This window comes from Brachionichthys hirsutus, chromosome 12 (genome assembly GCF_040956055.1).
Source record: "Brachionichthys hirsutus isolate HB-005 chromosome 12, CSIRO-AGI_Bhir_v1, whole genome shotgun sequence".
NCBI classification, from domain to species: domain Eukaryota; kingdom Metazoa; phylum Chordata; class Actinopteri; order Lophiiformes; family Brachionichthyidae; genus Brachionichthys; species Brachionichthys hirsutus.
This window is the reverse complement of record NC_090908.1, coordinates 1,946,435-1,964,750: the sequence shown is the minus strand read 5'-3', so window position 1 is coordinate 1,964,750 and position 18,316 is coordinate 1,946,435. Positions and strand designations below refer to the sequence as shown.

Sequence of the window (18,316 nt, the reverse complement as noted above, 5' to 3'; positions counted from 1 at the left end):
GCGTCGCTCCCTGCGTAATGGAGGGCTCGCTCGGCGGAGGCGCCCATCAACCCCCCCATCGGCTCTCCCTCTCCGGAGGTCTGCTGTCATTTGACTGTAAACGAGCCAAACATGGCGCCGAGACTGTGCTGACGTTCCGCAGGCTTTCATTCAGACGGGAGGACGGCGGCTTTCTGCAGACCGCGACCGGAGCGGCCGCCATCGCCGGGAAGAGGTCATCAAACGTGACTATTGTAACGTGCCAGTGCGCCCTCCACGTCCAGAGGAGAGCCGTCACGCCGTGCGTGCTCGTGATGAAGAGCAGCGAGAAGATGGGCAGCTTCCGGTACAGCCTGCTCGCGCTGAGCGGCTCGCGGCTGGAGCCCTGCGTGGACTTTAAAGTCCCTTATCGGATCGTGGACGGCGTGTGGATCCTCCGGGGGCCCACGGTGCTGTGGAGCCACGCAGGTAAGACCTTCTACGTATCCCCGCAGGCCGGGGAGGTGAGGCAGACGCCCGGCCGGCTGCCCCACGCCGTTGTTGGAGAGCTGCCCCTTGACGGGGCGGGGGTGTTCGTCCTCGGACTGCCACCCCCGTCCGGACCGCGGCCCCAGAGCCGGGTCCTGGGCTGCCTGGTCGACGGGGGCCACACGTTCGACGGGGCCATGCTGTTGCCTCACGCCTACGTGCGCATCACGACGTGCACGCTGGTGCTCTCGGCCGAAATGGACGGCGACGGCGGTTTGCTGAGGTCTGCCGTGGTCGCCGCCACCTCTCTCCAGCAGCTGGTTTATTTTGAGGATGGCGTCGTCAAGGCGATCGGCCACCTTCCGTTTGAGCAGCCTGAGGATGTTCAGGTTGTCGACACGGGCAGAACCGGCTGCCTGCTCGTCGTATCCTTCCGCCGGGGCCGCGCGTGCGCCGTGTGGAAGGAGACGTTTCAGGTAGGCAACGATGAATGTCGCCGCCGAGTCCAGCTGCGACGTTCACTCGTGAACCTTTAAACTCTCAGGTTGCCGCCCGCTGGTCGGATGTCGGCTCGGTCCACGTGGGTGACTTCCTGGGATGTGGATCCGACCAGATTCTGTTGCTTTTTACGGATGACGGCGTGACGTCAGGTCCGCCGGGCAGGTTCCTCCTCACAGACCTCTGTGGCGTTTCACACACGGTGAGACGGAACCGCCTGTCACCGTTTGCTTTCGCGACGGATGTGAGATTCACGAATGGATTCTGTCTTTAACTCCAGCATTGCCGGGATAAAGACGCACCGAAGACGCCGCCTCCTCCGCTGGAGAACTATCGCCTCACCCTTCAGGCATTGGAGTCGAGGCTGCAGGTGAGCGTTGATAAACCGAGGGCTCGTGTTGTGTTTAATATTTGTAGAAAGCTGTGACTGATGAGGCAGAACTGGACGTCGAGTGTTTCACTTTAATGCAGCGTTCCTTTACGTCTTAGCTTTTATTTTACCCGCGTGTTTCGTGTCAGGAGTTGTTTAAAGTTACTTTCCATGCTCATTTTCTGGCAGCATCGTGCATTCCAGGTGATCTGACATCTCCCGATGTGTCGGGATCTTGTGCGCTTCCTATTCATACGACTTCCTCCGGGTTTCGTCGTGTACCGATGGATTTATTTTTTCCTGCACCTTCCGTGATGCTCAGGTACGATGATCTCTTTTAGAGCGGGCTGAGTGTGCTGCAGGAGCTGCAGAGGGAAGCGCGGGTGACGGAGGCGGTCCTCCAGCAGGCGCTTGGCGTCCTGACTGATGCGGCTTCAGAGACGACGCCCACTCTCCCTCAGCCTGAGCAGGTAACGCTTCCTGCTATTTCTAGACACCTGGGTCTGAATAGGATTTACATTTATTCAACTTTTCTCTCCTCGAAACACTGAGCTGTGTTCCTGTTGCCCCCCTCCCACACACCCCCCCCCTCAGTTCGACTTTGCTCCAGCAGCTGTCACTCACGTTAGTCGTCATGTTTTAGAATGGCAGCTGACAGGAGGCCGAGGCTCTCGGCGTTTCTCAGAGAAAACAGGAGGCAAATATATGGAATAAAAAGTTTCCCATCGCTTCAGTTTGTTGCTCGCCGTGACATTTCAGTATTTTTATTTCCTATTTATATGATTTAAAATCCCTTTGTTGCCCCGTCCACTGGCATTTCCTTGAAAGGCTTTAGCAGTCAGTCAGACATCCTTACTGGCTGCGCAAACACCCAACAAAATAAAAGTTTTACGTGTCATGAGAGGAGCCGTTTATAAAAGCAAATAGCGAGATAATTATGCTGCATTTTGACAGGACGTTTCCCTGCAGAGAGCATTTACAGCAACAAATGAGCCGTTGTTCAAACCGAAGCGTCTGAGATGAAGTGCTGCTGCTGTCAAAGCTGTCACACACTTGTCACTGCTAATATAGACATTTTACTTTCTGTCCAGGAAGGCCTCGTCGCTCTGTGGGACAGCGATGACGAGTCGAAGCCGGAAGCCTCGGACGGCGAGGCTCGAAACACGCCAGCGGCGCCTTCAAAAGCCCGAGTGGAGAAGCTGTGGCAACGCTTTGCCGAGGACCAAATGGTTGTGGGCGTGACGCTGACGACCGAGAGCTCTGCGTAAAGATGACTTTGTTTTTAACACAAGTGGCGTCTAACGCGTTCTTATCTGAACACTGGGCTGTGAACCGTCTGTGAGGCTTATCAGGTCGAAGTGTTGGAGGTAAAAATGAATGTTTCATCCGACAGACTGCATCACTGACGCCTGATATCGTAAATCAGAACTAAAACATCACGCCATTTTGTTGAGGTGGATCACATTTCGACTGGATTTGGTAGAAGCGCCGGGGTTGCGTTTCCTTCCTGATAAACCCGACGCCTGCGCAGACTAATTAAAGATGCATCTTTGCTTTCCCCGTGTGTCTGACCTTCACCAGGAGACGGCAGGGCAGCTAGGTGGTCACCATGGAAACTATATTTTAAATGATAGTCCAAGGTCACCGACATGCCCATCCACCTGTTGTAGCTCTTTACAGAAGGGACAGAGAGGCCATGTTAATCTCGCCTTTTTAAACGTGCACGTTCGCTCACACACGTTGTGTTTTACATCGTATTGCCTCCTGTCCCTGTGATATCGGATTGCTGGTGATGCTTTATTTTTGTTCCAGACCAGTGGCCAGTGTGAGGTTATCCATTCTGACGGAGACGGGCCAGAGCTCAACGCCTGCAGTCACACAAACTCGGAGCCAAGTATTCTGGCTCCCTGCGCCCTGCTCCTCGTCATCCTCATCCTCCTCCTCCTCCTCCTCCTCCTCCTCATCCGTCTCCGTGCTCCCGGAGCCTGCAGCCAAAAGAAGCAGGCAGCACACTGATCCCAACGCGTGCAGGCTGGCCGTGACTGCGGCCACCAGGCTAACACCTCTGTTGAACTCTGGCTGTGTCAAGTGCTGCGTCATGCTTCATTACACCCAGAACGAAGATGCCTGTGCCTTCGTGAGCAGCCCGACACCAGTCGTGCTGCATTGTGGTCAGTTTGCTTTCGACATCCACAGCAGCCTCCAAACTCCACTTTTGAAAAGCCCTGAGGTGAAAACAGGTAAAAATCACTCATGCTCATTTCTTGAGATTTAAATTCAGACGCACAGATCTCCACGTTGGTCTAATTTCTGTGCCCAGATGAGGCGAAGGAGGACTTGCTGTGTCTGATGGCGGTTCTGGACCACTGGGTCTTCCGTATAGACTCTCCAGATCACAGCTTAGGTGACGTACATGGATGGATTCAGAAAAGATTGGGCTGCAAGAGAGTAGAAGTGAGTCCCCAGTATCTACTAGTGGATCCTCCAGGACCTGCTGCTGGCATGCTGCTACACTGGCAACCGATGACTCCTTTCCAGGGGGAGCTGTCTGTCTACTCCAGGTAAATCAGGCTGTCTGTCTGCTCCAGGTAAATCAGGCTGTCTGTCTGCTCCAGATAAATCAGGCTGTCTGTCTGCTCCAGGTAAATCAGGCTGTCTGTCTGCTCCAGATAAATCAGACTGTCTGTCTGCTCCAGGTAATTCAGGCTGTCTGTCTACGCCAGGTAAATCAGGCTAATCTAACAGATGTTGAACTTCCATTTCCTTCCTTTTTAAAATATGAACATTTTACATTTTCTTTATATATTCCGCACCTTTGATGGAATCAGAATCTCGTGGAACAGTGTGAACCCACATGCTCGTGCGTGTGGGAGGTGAGTCGTCGTGCAAAGGAACAAACAAAGCAGGAGCCGTTGCTTCACGGAGAAGCGCTTTAATCACTCTTAATCTGCCCTTTTATATTCTGCTGCCTTAATGCCACCTTCATGGATATTTTATGAAGGCGTCTCCTTGGCTTGCATAATTTCATGGTTATGTAAAGTGAGGAGAAGCAGAATAATTGACGAGATGGCGAGGTTCTCTATTAACTTTCTAGCTGTGATTTTTATTCTTTGTATTGGTTCTAATTATTTTCTCAGAGATTCTTCTGAACTCGTCCGCTTCTATTTAAAACATCTGACAATGTGCTCCATTTATATTAATGAATTCAAAGTTGACGAGGTTTTGAAGCTGACAAGGCTGCGTGTCGGTGTGATAGTCCACTAAATATCAGAGTGATTAGGCAGGCACGGTGCTTAGAATGACAAATTCTGCGAGCAGACCGAACAGTTCGGCAGGCAGCAAGCTGAGAAATGACAAAGTGGGACGTTTTGAAGCTTTGTCCACCATGTTTTAGTTGAACGTAATGTTTATAATGATTAAGTCGAGCTTCTGTTTCTTTGCAGCGAGTTACAAATGCTCCAGTTCCTGGACTCGCTTTTATCCTACCTCTCCGTGTCCTGCTCCATCCATCCTGTGAAAGGTAGAAGAGGAAAGGGCGCGGCTCAACTGTTATCTTTGGCATTGGAGAAAGAAGTGGTGACGCTGGGGAAGCTGTGTTGTGAAAGAGAGGAAGAGGAAGAGGAAGGGGCGGAGGAGGAGAGGAAGAGCCTTGGACACGAGGAGCCCCCTGAGCCGGCTTCTGTGACGGGCCTCCAGAGGTGCAGGGAGGCCTGGCAGGCGGAGGTGGAGCGGAGCAGGAAGCGGCTGAGCCCCCTGGTGGAGCTAGGGAGGTACCGTAGGCTGGCCCAAAGCCTGTCCCAGGTCCAGCTGGATGTGGATCTGGCAGCTCTCTTAGAGACTCAGAGAATGTTTCTCAAGTAACGCATGCGTGCTGCGTGTGTGCGTGCGTGCTGCGTGTGTGCATGCGTGCTGCGTGTGTGTGTGCGTGCGTGCTGCGTGCGTGCTGCGTGTGTGCATGCGTGCTGGACAAACAGGTTGTATCAACGGTTAATAGTGCACCGTGACACGGGTAATCAATAAAAACACGTATTATCATCTGTTAACCTGCCCGTCTCTTTGCGTTTATGTTAGTGTCTGAGTGTCAGTCGATTCCCGTCGGACCGGATCCTGATGCTTCCGGCGATTGGAAATAAAGTCCTGAATTCAGTTTCATCTGTGAAGCTGACCTGACTCCGCTCTGCTCGGTGAAATAACATTTGTCTTGGCAGGATCTACGTTTTGCTGAATATCTAAGGTCGGTGGCGACTTGTCTTTTATTGCTGGTGGATTTATTTTATTTTATTTCATTGATGTTTTGCACCTTTAATGACCATCTCTGGACCTGCTGCCACACGACTCCCATTAAACAGGTTCATTCAGATTTTATTCTATCGGCTCCAGTGATTCCCGGTTCATGATGGCTCCGAAGTCACGAGGTCAATTCAGCCATCATGTAAATGTGAAAAAGAAAATGACATTTCGTTGGTGTTCCCTTCGAGCCCTGTCTGCCAGAGTAAAATATGTGGTTTGCCCGTTTACTTCCGTTCGCTCTGAGTGGCGGCAGATGGCTGTAGGGTCTCTGCCCTTTGCTGAAGTCCACTCACTTTAATGTGGAATAGAAATGTGACAGATGTGCAAAGTTGCTGCTTCCATGAAATGACTCGGAGTCTGAAGATGGCAATAATCTTCTCTTCGTATGCTAATCTATTTCCATTTTTATGAATTCAAAAGTCATTTCAATTTACAATTATATTGTAATTATACAATACTGTCAGTGTTTCGTTTTGATTATTACCTTAACAGAAATGTTTTTATCTCACGACTGCTGAGCTCACGGGAGTTATCTACGTTATTCAACACCCATTCTGTCTGATGGTGACTCAGACTGAAATGTTCAGAGGAGGAAAGTTTTAGTCATATTAACAGATTCTATCTCTTTCTGACATAACTGTTGCTCAGTATTTAAAGAAACAAGTATTGCACCACTGTAGTATTTGCATGCTTGCTTGGTTGTCCTGCAAACCCTGCGACCTTCTAACCCTGCTATCATGTTTTGTGAAGGCTCTTCTTTTCTAACATGGTTAAGCAGCGCTTTAAAAAACGAGGTTCTAATTAAGTCAAATGAACATTTATTAACAGATTATTAATATTATGTTAATACAATAAATTATTATATTGGTTTGACTTTGTATTTCTTATTTGTATTAAATCAATCAATCCACTTGTGCTGCTGTTGTGTTGCTATGGTGATATAAGGGCCACCATCCTGTTGTAGTGCAGAGTGTAAACTCATCCCACAAGAGGACGCTTCAGAAGATGCTCTTGTCACAAATTAAATGTGCAAATACTTTTACTTCATGAACCAGTAAAGCATCAGATCTGACACAGTTTTAGTTTTCTTCTAACAATTTTGAATGTATATTATCGATAATATTTATTTAGTGTTTTGATTTTTTTCTGAAAGTGTGAAATGTTTGGAACATGTAGGTTTGTTCATGAGAGTATTTCTGAAACCTGGATGGAATGGCAGCTTCTTTCTGAAGACCTGAATCCCAGAGTGTCTTTGCAAGCATCCTGTTGGAACCATAATCCTCTGCAGAAAAGCAGCCTTTGCGTTAGCACAGTGTTCATGTTCAGGCAAAGTCATGCAACAGTGTTCTTAATTTCCCGCTTTTCTCTCACACTGGTCCTCTCACTCGCTGTGTAGTTGCCATGGCAACCATCCTTTCTCGCTTCTCTCTCCCAGACCTCGCAAAAGAGCCTCGGTAAAACCTAACGAATGACGGAAAGTTGCTTCCCTCTGAAACCCAATTATAAGACGCAAATAATTTCCCTTTCATATGCAGAGTCATTTCACAGAGACCTCTTGCCTCTTCCTTGTGCAGTAATAAAGGGCAGAGATGCGAGGCTGTGTTGTTGAAATGGAAGGTGCTGCCATGTGAGGATCTGTGTTATTGATTTGTTTATAATCCCCATGTTTAATGCCAGAGCTTTTTGATTTGGTCACGTTTGTGTCTGTAAGAATGATGGGGCTGCTTATTTGTGGCTTTTGTCTGAGCTCGCATGCTGCAGCGTGAAATAACTGTTTCTGTATGTGAGCTCAGTAAATCTGATACCATGCATTAAAAGAAACTCAACGTCAGATTAAATCCAGGGTCACCCCCAGATACCCAGAGATCATGTCGTTCCTCTCGCCCGCTCTGGGATATTTTCATCATCTTCATTTCCAACATTTTCCAACGGGAATCTCATGAGAAAGATGATTCAAGATGACTGGAGTAGTAGAGATAATGTAAATATGGTGCAGTCAACTTTATTGATGTACAGATCAGTAAATAATCGCATTCGGCGACAGAATTCAACAAAGGAGTTCTTCACGACAGGATATCGAGGGTGTGATGATGATTAGCTGCTCTGTACCATGCCTGCTCGTCACACCTTCAAAGCAACGCTGGCGTCCTTCAAACAAACATGGCGAGTGAAAGGAAACAGTCCACATCAGAGGTTGAGGAATTAAAAAAAATCTTCTTTTTTTATAAACATAGCATTTCCTCCATGACAATAAATGGCTCATCTGACAAAATCTATAAATTCTCAAACCGTAACGCCTGTAGTGTCGTGGAAACCGACAAATGACAACGCTGAGTAATGCAATGCACGTTTTCACAATCTCGAGACGATGCATTAGCTCAGCTTTGGTCTATACTTTGATATCTGGAATATATGAGCTTTTAAACAAAAATATGACATTTCAATAAAACCACATTGATATTAAATAACATCAATTTTGTTATATAGCACATGAAACAAATTAAGAGATAAAGGAAACAACAATAATCACCGCCGGGTGTTGGCCTCTGGTAAAAAGATGCAATGATGACCTCTAAACGAGAGACGTTTGAAAAACTGGAAAGCACTCAGAGTAAAAACCTCAGAAAAAAAGACTCCCGTGTGTTGATGAATTATTCATGCATTTTATCTGTGGCACGCCATCTTCTTCTAAACAATTATGTAATGGAGCTGACATCCAGGGAATCTGGTACCCTGCATCCTGGAGGGAGAGCAGGAGGCTTCGACTCTAATCTCAATGATGGACAGTTCATTTTGGAACTTTGACCAACACCAGATTTGATGTGATGGTTCCTTGGACTGTAGCCAACCTCTCTAGAAAATATCACTAAAACATGAACAATGGATGTACAGTTTCCAGACTAAATCAATCCTGGAATAAATGTTTACTGAAGATGACACCGCTTTACTCGCTCTGCCTCACGCCTCATTCCCTTTGACTCTGGAAGCCAAGAGTTTTAAACTAAAGTGTTATTTTGCATAATGGAAAATCTAGATCTCACCTTTTACTGCGACGCAAAATGAATGTCAATTCTTTATCTACACCGCTATGCTGAAGGCAGTCTCGTGTTTCTACCGCTTTCAGATACATTGCAGAGAGCAAATGCATCTTGCCCCCCCCCCCCCCCCTCCAAATAGGCTACATGCATTAATCTCCCTGATTTGGATTAAGATTCAGCTCTGGATCCAATGACAGCGGGTGGTGGATTGTAATGCGTTGCCCGTGCCGAGGGATTTTTATTTTTGATTAGCTAAAAGAAAAGAGGAAGGCCATATGATGCCATAATGTGAAGCAGAAAGTGAAAAAGTGATCCAGGATCTGCATTTGTACCCTGATCAACCTTAAAATGCTTTAAAGTCCAAGACTCACAGTCCACATCTGAGCAAAACACACACAAACTGAGATATCCTTCAGAAACACAAACAGACAAACAAGCAAATCTGGGCGATCACATCCGACTCAGGAAGTAACAGGAGCGGCAGAGCGCCGATCTCATCAGACACGTGAAATCTAAGGCCTCTGGTATTTTGTGAATATCCAGTATCCAGTTTCACATCTGAATTTTCATTCCTGAAACGCGAGCTGCCTGCCTGATATCTGAAGGAAGCATCTGCATGTGCTTTCTGCCTGTATACTTCATATGCTCGTTGTACAAACAGAGATAATGCCGTCACAATAGCACAATAAAAAAAAGGGCAGTGCCGTTGATAGGAAACAACCTTTCAATCACAAACGTCCTTGAGGGTCCGGTGAAGCGACTTTACAGCTAGGAATCCAAATAGAGTCCGTCTTTGTTCATTCACAGACGTCTTCTCCAGCACGTTGCTCATATTCATAAACATTTCTACACGCAGTACAACAAAACAAAGAAACCCTCCGTCGCAGGAGCTTGTTGGCGGGATCGCGACGCCTCATCCCTGAAAGAACCCCGCGTGGCTCACGCCGAGGCCTCGCCGCTCCTCTTACTCCACGTTTCTCAGTCGGAGAAACGAAAACGGATGGTATTCGTTCAGGGTGCGCTTCTTCAGTCGCTGTGGATGTCCTCGTGCCTGATGATCTTGTAGGTGACCCAGTAGAAGACATTGAAGATGAGGAACGCCAGCGGGAAGGCGGCCCTGGAGATGGTGTCTATCCTCTTGGCTCTGTCCACAAACTTCTTCCTCATGGCGTCCACGTCTCTGGAGACAGGCGGCTGAGAGCTGGGAGCTGGAGCGGCGTTCTTAACAGCTGAGCCGTCGCTCTTTGGCAGACACTGGCTCATGTTGTAGCCAGCAAAACTGAAGCGGCCTTCGCGCATCTCATCATCCTGAAAAACACAGGCATGGATAAAGTTCATTCAAGTTCAAATTCTGCAGCTCAATAACGTCCGCCAAGGCGAGGCGGAGCTTATGGAACCGCCGGCGTCTGTCTGTCGGTCTGTCCGTTAGCAAGATAAAGAATCAAGATCTTGATGTTGGAAATGTTGGGAATGTTACCAGGAATAGATGTTTACATTTTGGTGATGATCCAGAAGAGATCCCGGAATCTGGATCAATTTGAATTTTTTTTAAAAGTTACAGTAAATGGAGCTTCAAGATTTGTTCCTCAATATCTCGGTTGATTATTGACCGATGTTTATGGAATTTGACGCAGTCATGTAGGGTGGGGGGCCTCTATCTCACCACCGAATCTCATCTGGATCTGATCCAGAATTAGCTGGATGAGACGCCAGCTCATCGCGGAGAAACTATTTCCAGCTAAAAGGATCAACAGAAAAGCTGGATATTGAAAGCCTACCTTTTGAGTCCTCCTTTGTCTTCGCCTCAGGCGAAGGAACTCTTTCTGTTGCCTGGAGACAAAATTAACCCCAGCATATTCCAGCAACGCAGCAAATACGAAGAGCAGACACACGGCCATCCAGATATCAATGGCCTTCACGTACGAAACCTGAGAGGGAGCACAGAGTCGGCCGTTAGGTCTCCCAACAGATGCAACATGAATGATCTACCTGTTGATCGCCCTCCCTCCCTCTCTCTTCTCATTAACTGTGATTCGTAAATGACTGTAATTACAGGTAACGTATATCACGGCTGCTTGTAATGGCAGTAATTGCAGAGGCATAAATGGCTGCTAGAAAAACTGGCTGCCGTATTAGTCTGTTCCTTTAGAGCTGATTTAGATGGGGGGGGGGGGTAAAGCTGACAGCCAGTTCTGCTCATAAATTTGCCTAACTTCATGACAGCTGATTAGCATGCGGGAAAAAACAACTCTTAGGGTGCTTAAGGCGTCGCAAGTTATTCGTTTTCTTGATTTGAAGCTCTCAAGGGCTCCTCTTTAAATATTTATCAGTATTCCTGTCTTTTATGTAACATTCCCTGACGTGGTGCCGATTGATGTACGGAGCGATTGATCCTCAAGAGCCGACTGTCGGTGTGTGCAGCATCCTTCATCGCATGGAAACATGTCTTAATTATTCATAGCTTATAATACAATAGGATATTATTATTATTATGTTTCATTACATGCTTATGTTCAGTAAAGTTCTGACGTGTAATATAACCACTATGACGAAATACCTTCATTAAAACATCCTTATGACTTAAAATAATTACTGAAACATATTTTTTCCGGTCCCTGGGGTGGGTGATATCACAACTCTCTAGACATTTTTAATTAAGAAAAATAAAATACCTCTAATAATAAAACCGTATTAAGAGTCACGCCAACAAGAACTCATGCATAATTAATTAATGTTTAAACATCTGAGTATCCATAACGGCCATATTCTATTTGTTATTCCAAAGCTTCAAATGAGTGCACACACTCAGTTCCTCACTAAGGCTCTGAATACAGACATTATCTCACGCCTTTACATTTGTCTTTTTCAAATATATTCCCTCTGCGTGCGTTTCCCGACTGCCCGCCTTGTATTTGTCACAAATATGCATTACTCATGCACAGAGCGGTGCACCTTTGGAAGAGACGCCCTGGAGCCGGAGCTTTGGGTTGTCATGGTGAGCACAGTGGTGATGCCCAGCGCCACTCTGGCGGGAGCGGCATCCATATTGATCCAAAAGGATACCCAAGAGAGGATGACGATGAGGAGGGACGGTATGTACATCTGGATCAGGTAGTATCCCATCTGACGCTCCAGGTGAAATTTGACTTCTATGCAGGTGAATTTACCTGTTCAAGAGCAAAATAAATACAAATGCTGATGGGTTTCAGTCACCATTTAAATGTGGGTGTGTTTTTGACCTCTGACCCGTGTTGTAGTGTTTGGTGCAGTAGCCCAGCTCCTTCTCTTCGCTCATGATGAACTGCGGCAGCGTGAGGCCGTCTGACACCTGAACCGCTCCGTTCTCCAGCCACTCGAAGATCAAGTCATTCATGGTGTAGCCAACTAGGGACGGGAAAGAACCGACAGGTCACAGTTCAGACCTCCAGCCCACGCCCGAAAGAGCAGCGACGACTCGGAGGAAAACAATCCAGTGCTCACAGCTTTCCAGTTGCATCGTGCAAGTCTGGACGTCCATGGGAAAGTTCTTCAGGTCCATCGGGCAGGACAGGATGAGAGTCAACCTGAGGAGGAAGGGCAGACACAAAGAGCGATGAATGTCGAATGCAGTTGGTTGTTTTTGGTGCTATCTGTGCGCTTCTTTCTGCTGTTTGACAGAGTGCCACGCGTCCTCCAGCGGGTTCCCATCACACGTCCATGACTGCAGTCTCTCTGAAGCGTCGTGCTCTGCAGCCCTCGCGCTGTCATTTTCTCGGGAATGGAGCGAGTGGCTAACCACCGCTCACCTCTCCCGCTGACCCGGCGCCGCTCAGTCTCCAGCTGCTCCCCAGATGGACTCAGAATCAATCTGCTTCTGATTGCATCACTTCAGAGAAAATCAAATGCTATGTGGGATTGACGTTGTACTGAAATGGAACCCAACACGTTTTTATATCTTGTATTTAGTTCTGCTCACATTCTGGTTCTGGCAGACCTTTGAAATGTCGCTTAAGCCATTTGGGTTGTGGATCTTAGAGTCCACCGAGATGCTACCAGATCTCCAGGATGAATGAATGATGAACATGAAGAAAAAGCCCTGTTTTTAATTCTCATGTCAGATTCTGAACAAAAACCCTGAGATCAGCTCGCCCTATTCAGAATGTTACTTTATAAAAAAAATAAAACCTACATGGCACATGGAGAGGTTCTGTCGTTCTGTGAATTACACCGTTTCAAAGGAGCGACCATAATGAGGAAAATCTATTTAAAACTGTCTTGTGTCCCGGCAGTCTTTGATGTTTAGGAGGAAATTGTCGGCCGTGTCCTGCGGTGATCCATTCAGAGCGTTTTTCACTCAGGAACGGACCCACACCCGGACAAAGGCAAACTGGGTGCTGTAATTGTTTTTAGAATTTTCTCTTTTAATCCCAAACCACCAACAGCAACACGTGACCATCAAAGCTCCCAGAGCCCACTGTGATGTCTTACATAATGTCTGGTTTTGGGTGACAGTCCAAAACGCACCGATTTTAGGTTTTGTATTACAAGAGACAAAGAAAACTGGAATACAGTATATTCACTTTTCATGAGATAAAAGGCGTAAAACGGCTCGTTAGCCTTCATCTTCTTTTCTAACTGATCATGACAAACCCTTCATTGTTGGCTTTTCACCTCAGCTGTAAACTCTTGGGTGATTTTTAAGGTAGTCGTTTATGACAGCCGGTCACCTGATGCTGTAGAGGACAGTACCATCCTTGAAGATCCGCAGCAGCTTGTTGTCTGTGGTGACGTCATGGAAGTTGGCTCCTTTCTCATTGGCAAAGAAGAGATCAGGCTTCCATATGGAGTCCAGCATGGACGGGTCCAGGTCCAGAGAGGAGTCTGGGTATTTGCTGTACGCCAGCCGAGGGTCGTTCCACTTCTGCCGCAGGAAGATGTTCACTCTGTAATCCTGCAGAGATGACAAGCAGCTTTGTATTTTCAGGGTTATGAGAATGTTTAATGCATTCAATATTTAAATTTGTTATTTCTTAATAATCATTCTAATGTACAAACACAGACATCTCAGCATAGCAAATATACTCATTTCCACAAATTGCTATTAAAAATGGTGATATACGATTTCCAGACAAAGTTTGCAAGTCAATAGATGCACATTAAATGTTATAATACAATGAAATGCCCATTATACATAATAATCATAATCAATACTTTCCCTTTTATACTGTAAACACATTTTACTTTTTTTTTTACAATTTACATTCAATAATGAATAAAATAATAACAATATGCTTAAAAAATAATAATAATCCATGACCAAGAATGGTTTTGCAATATAAAAACATTCAGTTTGACAAATTAAATGACGTTTGATGAGTGAAAAAGAAATGCATTGTACATTTGACTAAACGTCTATCACCCTGCTTTCATCGGCAACACAGTATATAACATTTTTAAATGGTTCAGATGTGCAGCTTGATGATGATCAATTATTGGAAGTTGCATTGACAAATCACTGACAGATTGCCAGATTGGGTCCTAAAGATGGACGTGACAGTGCAGTTAGCACTACCGTGCTAAGTTGCTCAGGCTAATTGTTGTGTCATGATGATGAGAAACCCTTATGTTGACATTTCCTCAGCATATAGGCGGTTCCAAAATATTTGCATGTGTAATTTCTCTGCCAGTCTTTTGAGCTCCGACTCCTGCTCAGATTATCATCCTCCATTCATAATCTAAATCGTCATTAACACTCGTTATGCGTCCTTTGATCCGGATGCATTACTGCGCAGCCTTGCAGGTTTTAGATTTGCACCCACAAGGCAGAGGGATGCCTTCACATCAGCTTGTTTGAAAGCCTCGGCCTTGCAGAGGATAAAGACAGGAATCAATATCAACGTCGATAGTTTAATAGAAAAATACCAGCAATGAAGAACATCTGCATTCCTCGTGGACCCGCCAATACGCCTTGATGTCAAAAATAAGGTATGAATACGAAGGCACAGGAATGGAAAAATGTCTTTTTCTAAAGGTAGAAAAGGTAGGCATGAATAAAATGATGATGATTCAGCCTTAACTCCTCAGGAAGGGTCAACGCTCGACTCACCATTGTAGTTTCTGCTATTGAACCAAAGCTGTTGATAAATATGTTGCAGGTAACGTTAACTGGTGGACCTGCAGGTTGAGGGACAGATAACACATCAGCGAAGAGCGGAACGCACCACGGCTGTCACTGCATGCAGCGTTTACGGGGTGACCCGTGAAATGGGATGACAATAACAGGAGAGGAAACAGCCGTCAACTGGGCTGGGGTTTGGAGAGATTCAGGGAAAGGTACATTTGTTGCTTCCCAAGCTGCTCTCTCGCTCTGTATGTCAACATGCATGAGTACCGACGAGCGCTGCTTTTCATTTTTAACATTTGGTGGGCGCGCCAGGATTGGGCGGTGACACGCTGCACCCACAAACGATCAGGTAAAGCGTGAGAGGCGTCTGGTCGGACTGAGGAAGAGGCTGAAGAGGCCGCTATATGAATTAGGCTTCTTTACACATTTTCTATTGTTGAGTCTATCAATCAATTAAACATGAATTGATCGTGAAAATGCTCAGTTTGCAGCCAGTCACCACATTTTTACATCCAAAATTGAATGGGAACGTTTTGCTATCCAGCTGTGAGAGTAGCAGAGCCCACATCTCTAATGAGGAGTGTCGTTTTTACGCCAGAGTGCCTCCAACTGGAAGCTCTTTGCACGCCTCTGCAGGTTTTAACATTTAAAGTCGCAGCAAATCATTTTCCTCCGTCTCCGACTGAAAATTGACGCTGTAAACTCTTCCCAGTGCCTTCCCCCTTTGCTGTCCTCATCAATATTGCATGACACTTGGTATTAATATCAGCCTCGGCTTGTCTTCAGGTAGCTGCAAGTTAACTGCACAGGCAGAAAAACAAACGCACAACAAAGTGAGCACAGGAATCTAGGTCAGCCTTCAGAAACGCGCAGTTCAACTCGCTTTTCAAAGTACATGACTTGCAGGTTTGCAGCCATCATCTTCTGTGTACATCACGGCAGATTCAGCAAACGTGTTTGTTTCCTGCCTGCCGGGCAGTGAGCAAGGCAGGAGACAAGATTTAAAAGGGGATAAGCATTAAATATCCTCACGCCTTCATTCTCAGCGAGCAGCCGCCTTCCCTGCATCCCAACTGGTATCAAACAGGCTGCCCTGCTCCCACCTGAGGTCCGTCTCAGTGTCCAATCAAGTGTCTCTTTCTCTGGGACGGAGAAGACAGGATAACTCCTATCGATCAACCCTCTGCCATGCTGCTCTGATCTGCTGCTTCAATGACTGAAATGCCCACCCCCCGCCATCGACAGCCCCCCCCCGACCCGGACGGCTTGGCCTGAGCCTCATTGGGTCCGGCCTCTTCCTCACTCAGCTTGGCTTCAGTAACAGACGCTGTGTCTGTCCTCGGCATCACACAACGTCAACAGAGGAAGCAGGCAGCCTGCAGCTCCGCCACGGGGGCTCCATCCATCATTGGGCCTGTCACGCTGACATCCCTGCTTGCAACGGTGTATTTGTTTGTTTTCCACATTAATATTTAATGGCGATGTGGCATAATCTGACCAAATGCAAGCGAGCGTGTGATTTTAGCTGTGAGGACAAACCGCGTAACCGTCCGGGGAGGAGACGGATGGCTGTTATCAAAGGACAGAAGCACGGGAAACCAGATAACAGTCGCTGGATCTCCAACACGGTGTGTTTTCAGATCGAATGGAAGTTTTTTGGGGGGTGGGGAGCATGTTCTGCTGACACTTCACTGCACGTGCATTAAACGTGGAGTGAAGTGAGTTGTGTGAGGATCTCCAAAATACAGTGATAAACAAACCTTTAAAATTCGGTCTTATTCGTGCGTCATACCCGGACGTGCGCCCCATGAGGGAGTCCAGGAAGTCTGATGGAGACATGCTGGAGGAGAGTCTGGAATCGAGCTCCTTGGCATCCGCAGCTCTGGAAGAAGAAGAAGAAGAAGAAACAACCTCTTTATCAGACAGAAGTCGTGGCTGAAAAGCCGGATGAGAACCTTATCGGTCGCCTAGCAGCTGCCTGGGAGTGATGGGCAAACTGGGACGCGCGCTAGAGCGCACGCACGCACGCACGCACGTATCAGACGGATCTGGCGTCGTGCGCAGCTCCCTTAAACCAGTAATATCTATATTTCTGTCTCATCATGCAAAGATGAGGGTATTTATTTTTACCAATTTGTACTTGTAATTTTAACTTTCCACATTTCTAATTTTAGAATGACTTCAACAATCAGTTTAGTCGGTACAGGAAAGAAGCAACCAAACAGTGCTTATTCTCTTTCATCATAATTACCTGGATTACAGCATTTTCACGATTTAAGAACGTGAGATTATCTGCCCATCGGCCTACCTGAAGTTGTTTGTCTCCATGAAAGACGCAAATAAAGCTGCCAGAAGCTTCACGAAGGAGCGACTCATTCCTGGTGGCTTTCCCATGTGCTCACTTTTTCATTTCTTCCATATGTTTCCATTGGTCAAACGCGTAATCCAAATAGGTGCGCCGCTTTCCTCCTGACCAAACCGTGCGCGCGTTGACGTTCTGCTGTCAAACGAAAATCCCGGAGACATTCCTCGACGCGCACACTGAACATACTTTCATCCAACTACGCTCAACAGCAGATCTCTGGGAGCGAAGGCGCGGAGACGCGTTAAAACTCCCGCACGCGTAAGGTTGCGCGTAATCTCTGAGGTGGCGCACCTCGCTCCGTGAACCCGCCCGGAGCTGCTGCTACTTTTGAAGTGGCGTCTTTCGCAGGTGGAGGAATGGGAGAGGAGCGCCTTTCCTAATTCCAGCGCTTTAAACAGGTCCCGGTTTCCGTGACGCGCAAGCGCGAGGTTTATAAGAGGCGTGCGTGAGTTGGCGTTTAATAAATCCAATAAATGAGATGGGGGGGGGGTAATTATGAGAAACACAACCAAACCGAAGCGAGGCGCGGTTCAAGTTTTAAATAAATTACAGATGAAAATGAGAGTAATCTGAAGCTAATCTGCATCCTTTAAAGCAAAATAGCAATAGCCCTGCATTGTAATAAAACACCATCATCATCATTCATCATTCATCATCATCATCATTCATCATCATCATCATCATTAAGATGAAATCACAACCCCCCCCCCCCCCCATTTCTACTGTGCGTGAATGACTTGTGGCACTGATTGACTGTTTTCCTCTGACGTCATCACTCGCTGTGCGTGACGTGGGCTTCTGTTTGTTTAGACCAGCCCACATCCTCAAAGAGGTATGAAAAGTGTAAACAAAGGATGCGCCAGCGAGGCGCCGCTGGGAGACGATTTGGTACCCCGGTTGCCCTGGAAACAGATTTCTGAGGCACATTACTGGAAACGCTGAGAGGTTGGCCTCCCAGAGCGAGACGGCAGCGAGCTGACTGACAGACGCAGACGGAGGGCGAGGAGCAGAGGTTCATAGGCCGCCACACAGATTCAGCCATTACCATTCAATACATGCGTTATAAGCGCTTGCTATTGATACTGGGAGCCTCCATGGACCAAAGGCATGTGGAGGATTCACGTGGAATCCGTTCTCAAAGGGATTCCTTTCACGTCAGGCATCAGGGGTTGTGAGACTGCCCCCCCCCCACATTACACCTCGGT

At 47.0% G+C, this 18,316-nt stretch overlaps 2 protein-coding genes across 2 annotated transcripts; one reads left to right on the top strand and one right to left on the bottom strand.

Moving 5' to 3' along the window:
- The first annotated feature begins 17 nt into the window (after positions 1 to 17).
- On the top strand, positions 18 to 5,319 carry fancb (FA complementation group B). The gene is made up of 8 exons (XM_068746465.1): positions 18 to 923; positions 992 to 1,147; positions 1,226 to 1,315; positions 1,657 to 1,785; positions 2,407 to 2,579; positions 3,128 to 3,555; positions 3,636 to 3,876; positions 4,759 to 5,319. The coding sequence occupies exons 1-8, from the start codon at positions 18 to 20 to the stop codon at positions 5,174 to 5,176; spliced, it is 2,541 nt and encodes an 846-aa protein (XP_068602566.1). The 3' UTR covers positions 5,177 to 5,319.
- A 4,350-nt stretch (positions 5,320 to 9,669) lies between these two features.
- Positions 9,670 to 17,140, bottom strand: glra2 (glycine receptor, alpha 2). The gene is made up of 9 exons (XM_068746026.1): positions 17,055 to 17,140; positions 16,507 to 16,628; positions 14,729 to 14,796; positions 13,350 to 13,573; positions 12,124 to 12,206; positions 11,890 to 12,027; positions 11,596 to 11,810; positions 10,422 to 10,571; positions 9,670 to 9,951 (listed from the first exon to the last, which is right to left on the bottom strand). Exons 1-9 carry the CDS (start codon positions 17,138 to 17,140, stop codon positions 9,670 to 9,672), a joined length of 1,368 nt encoding a protein of 455 aa, XP_068602127.1.
- Positions 17,141 to 18,316: the final 1,176 nt, after the last annotated feature.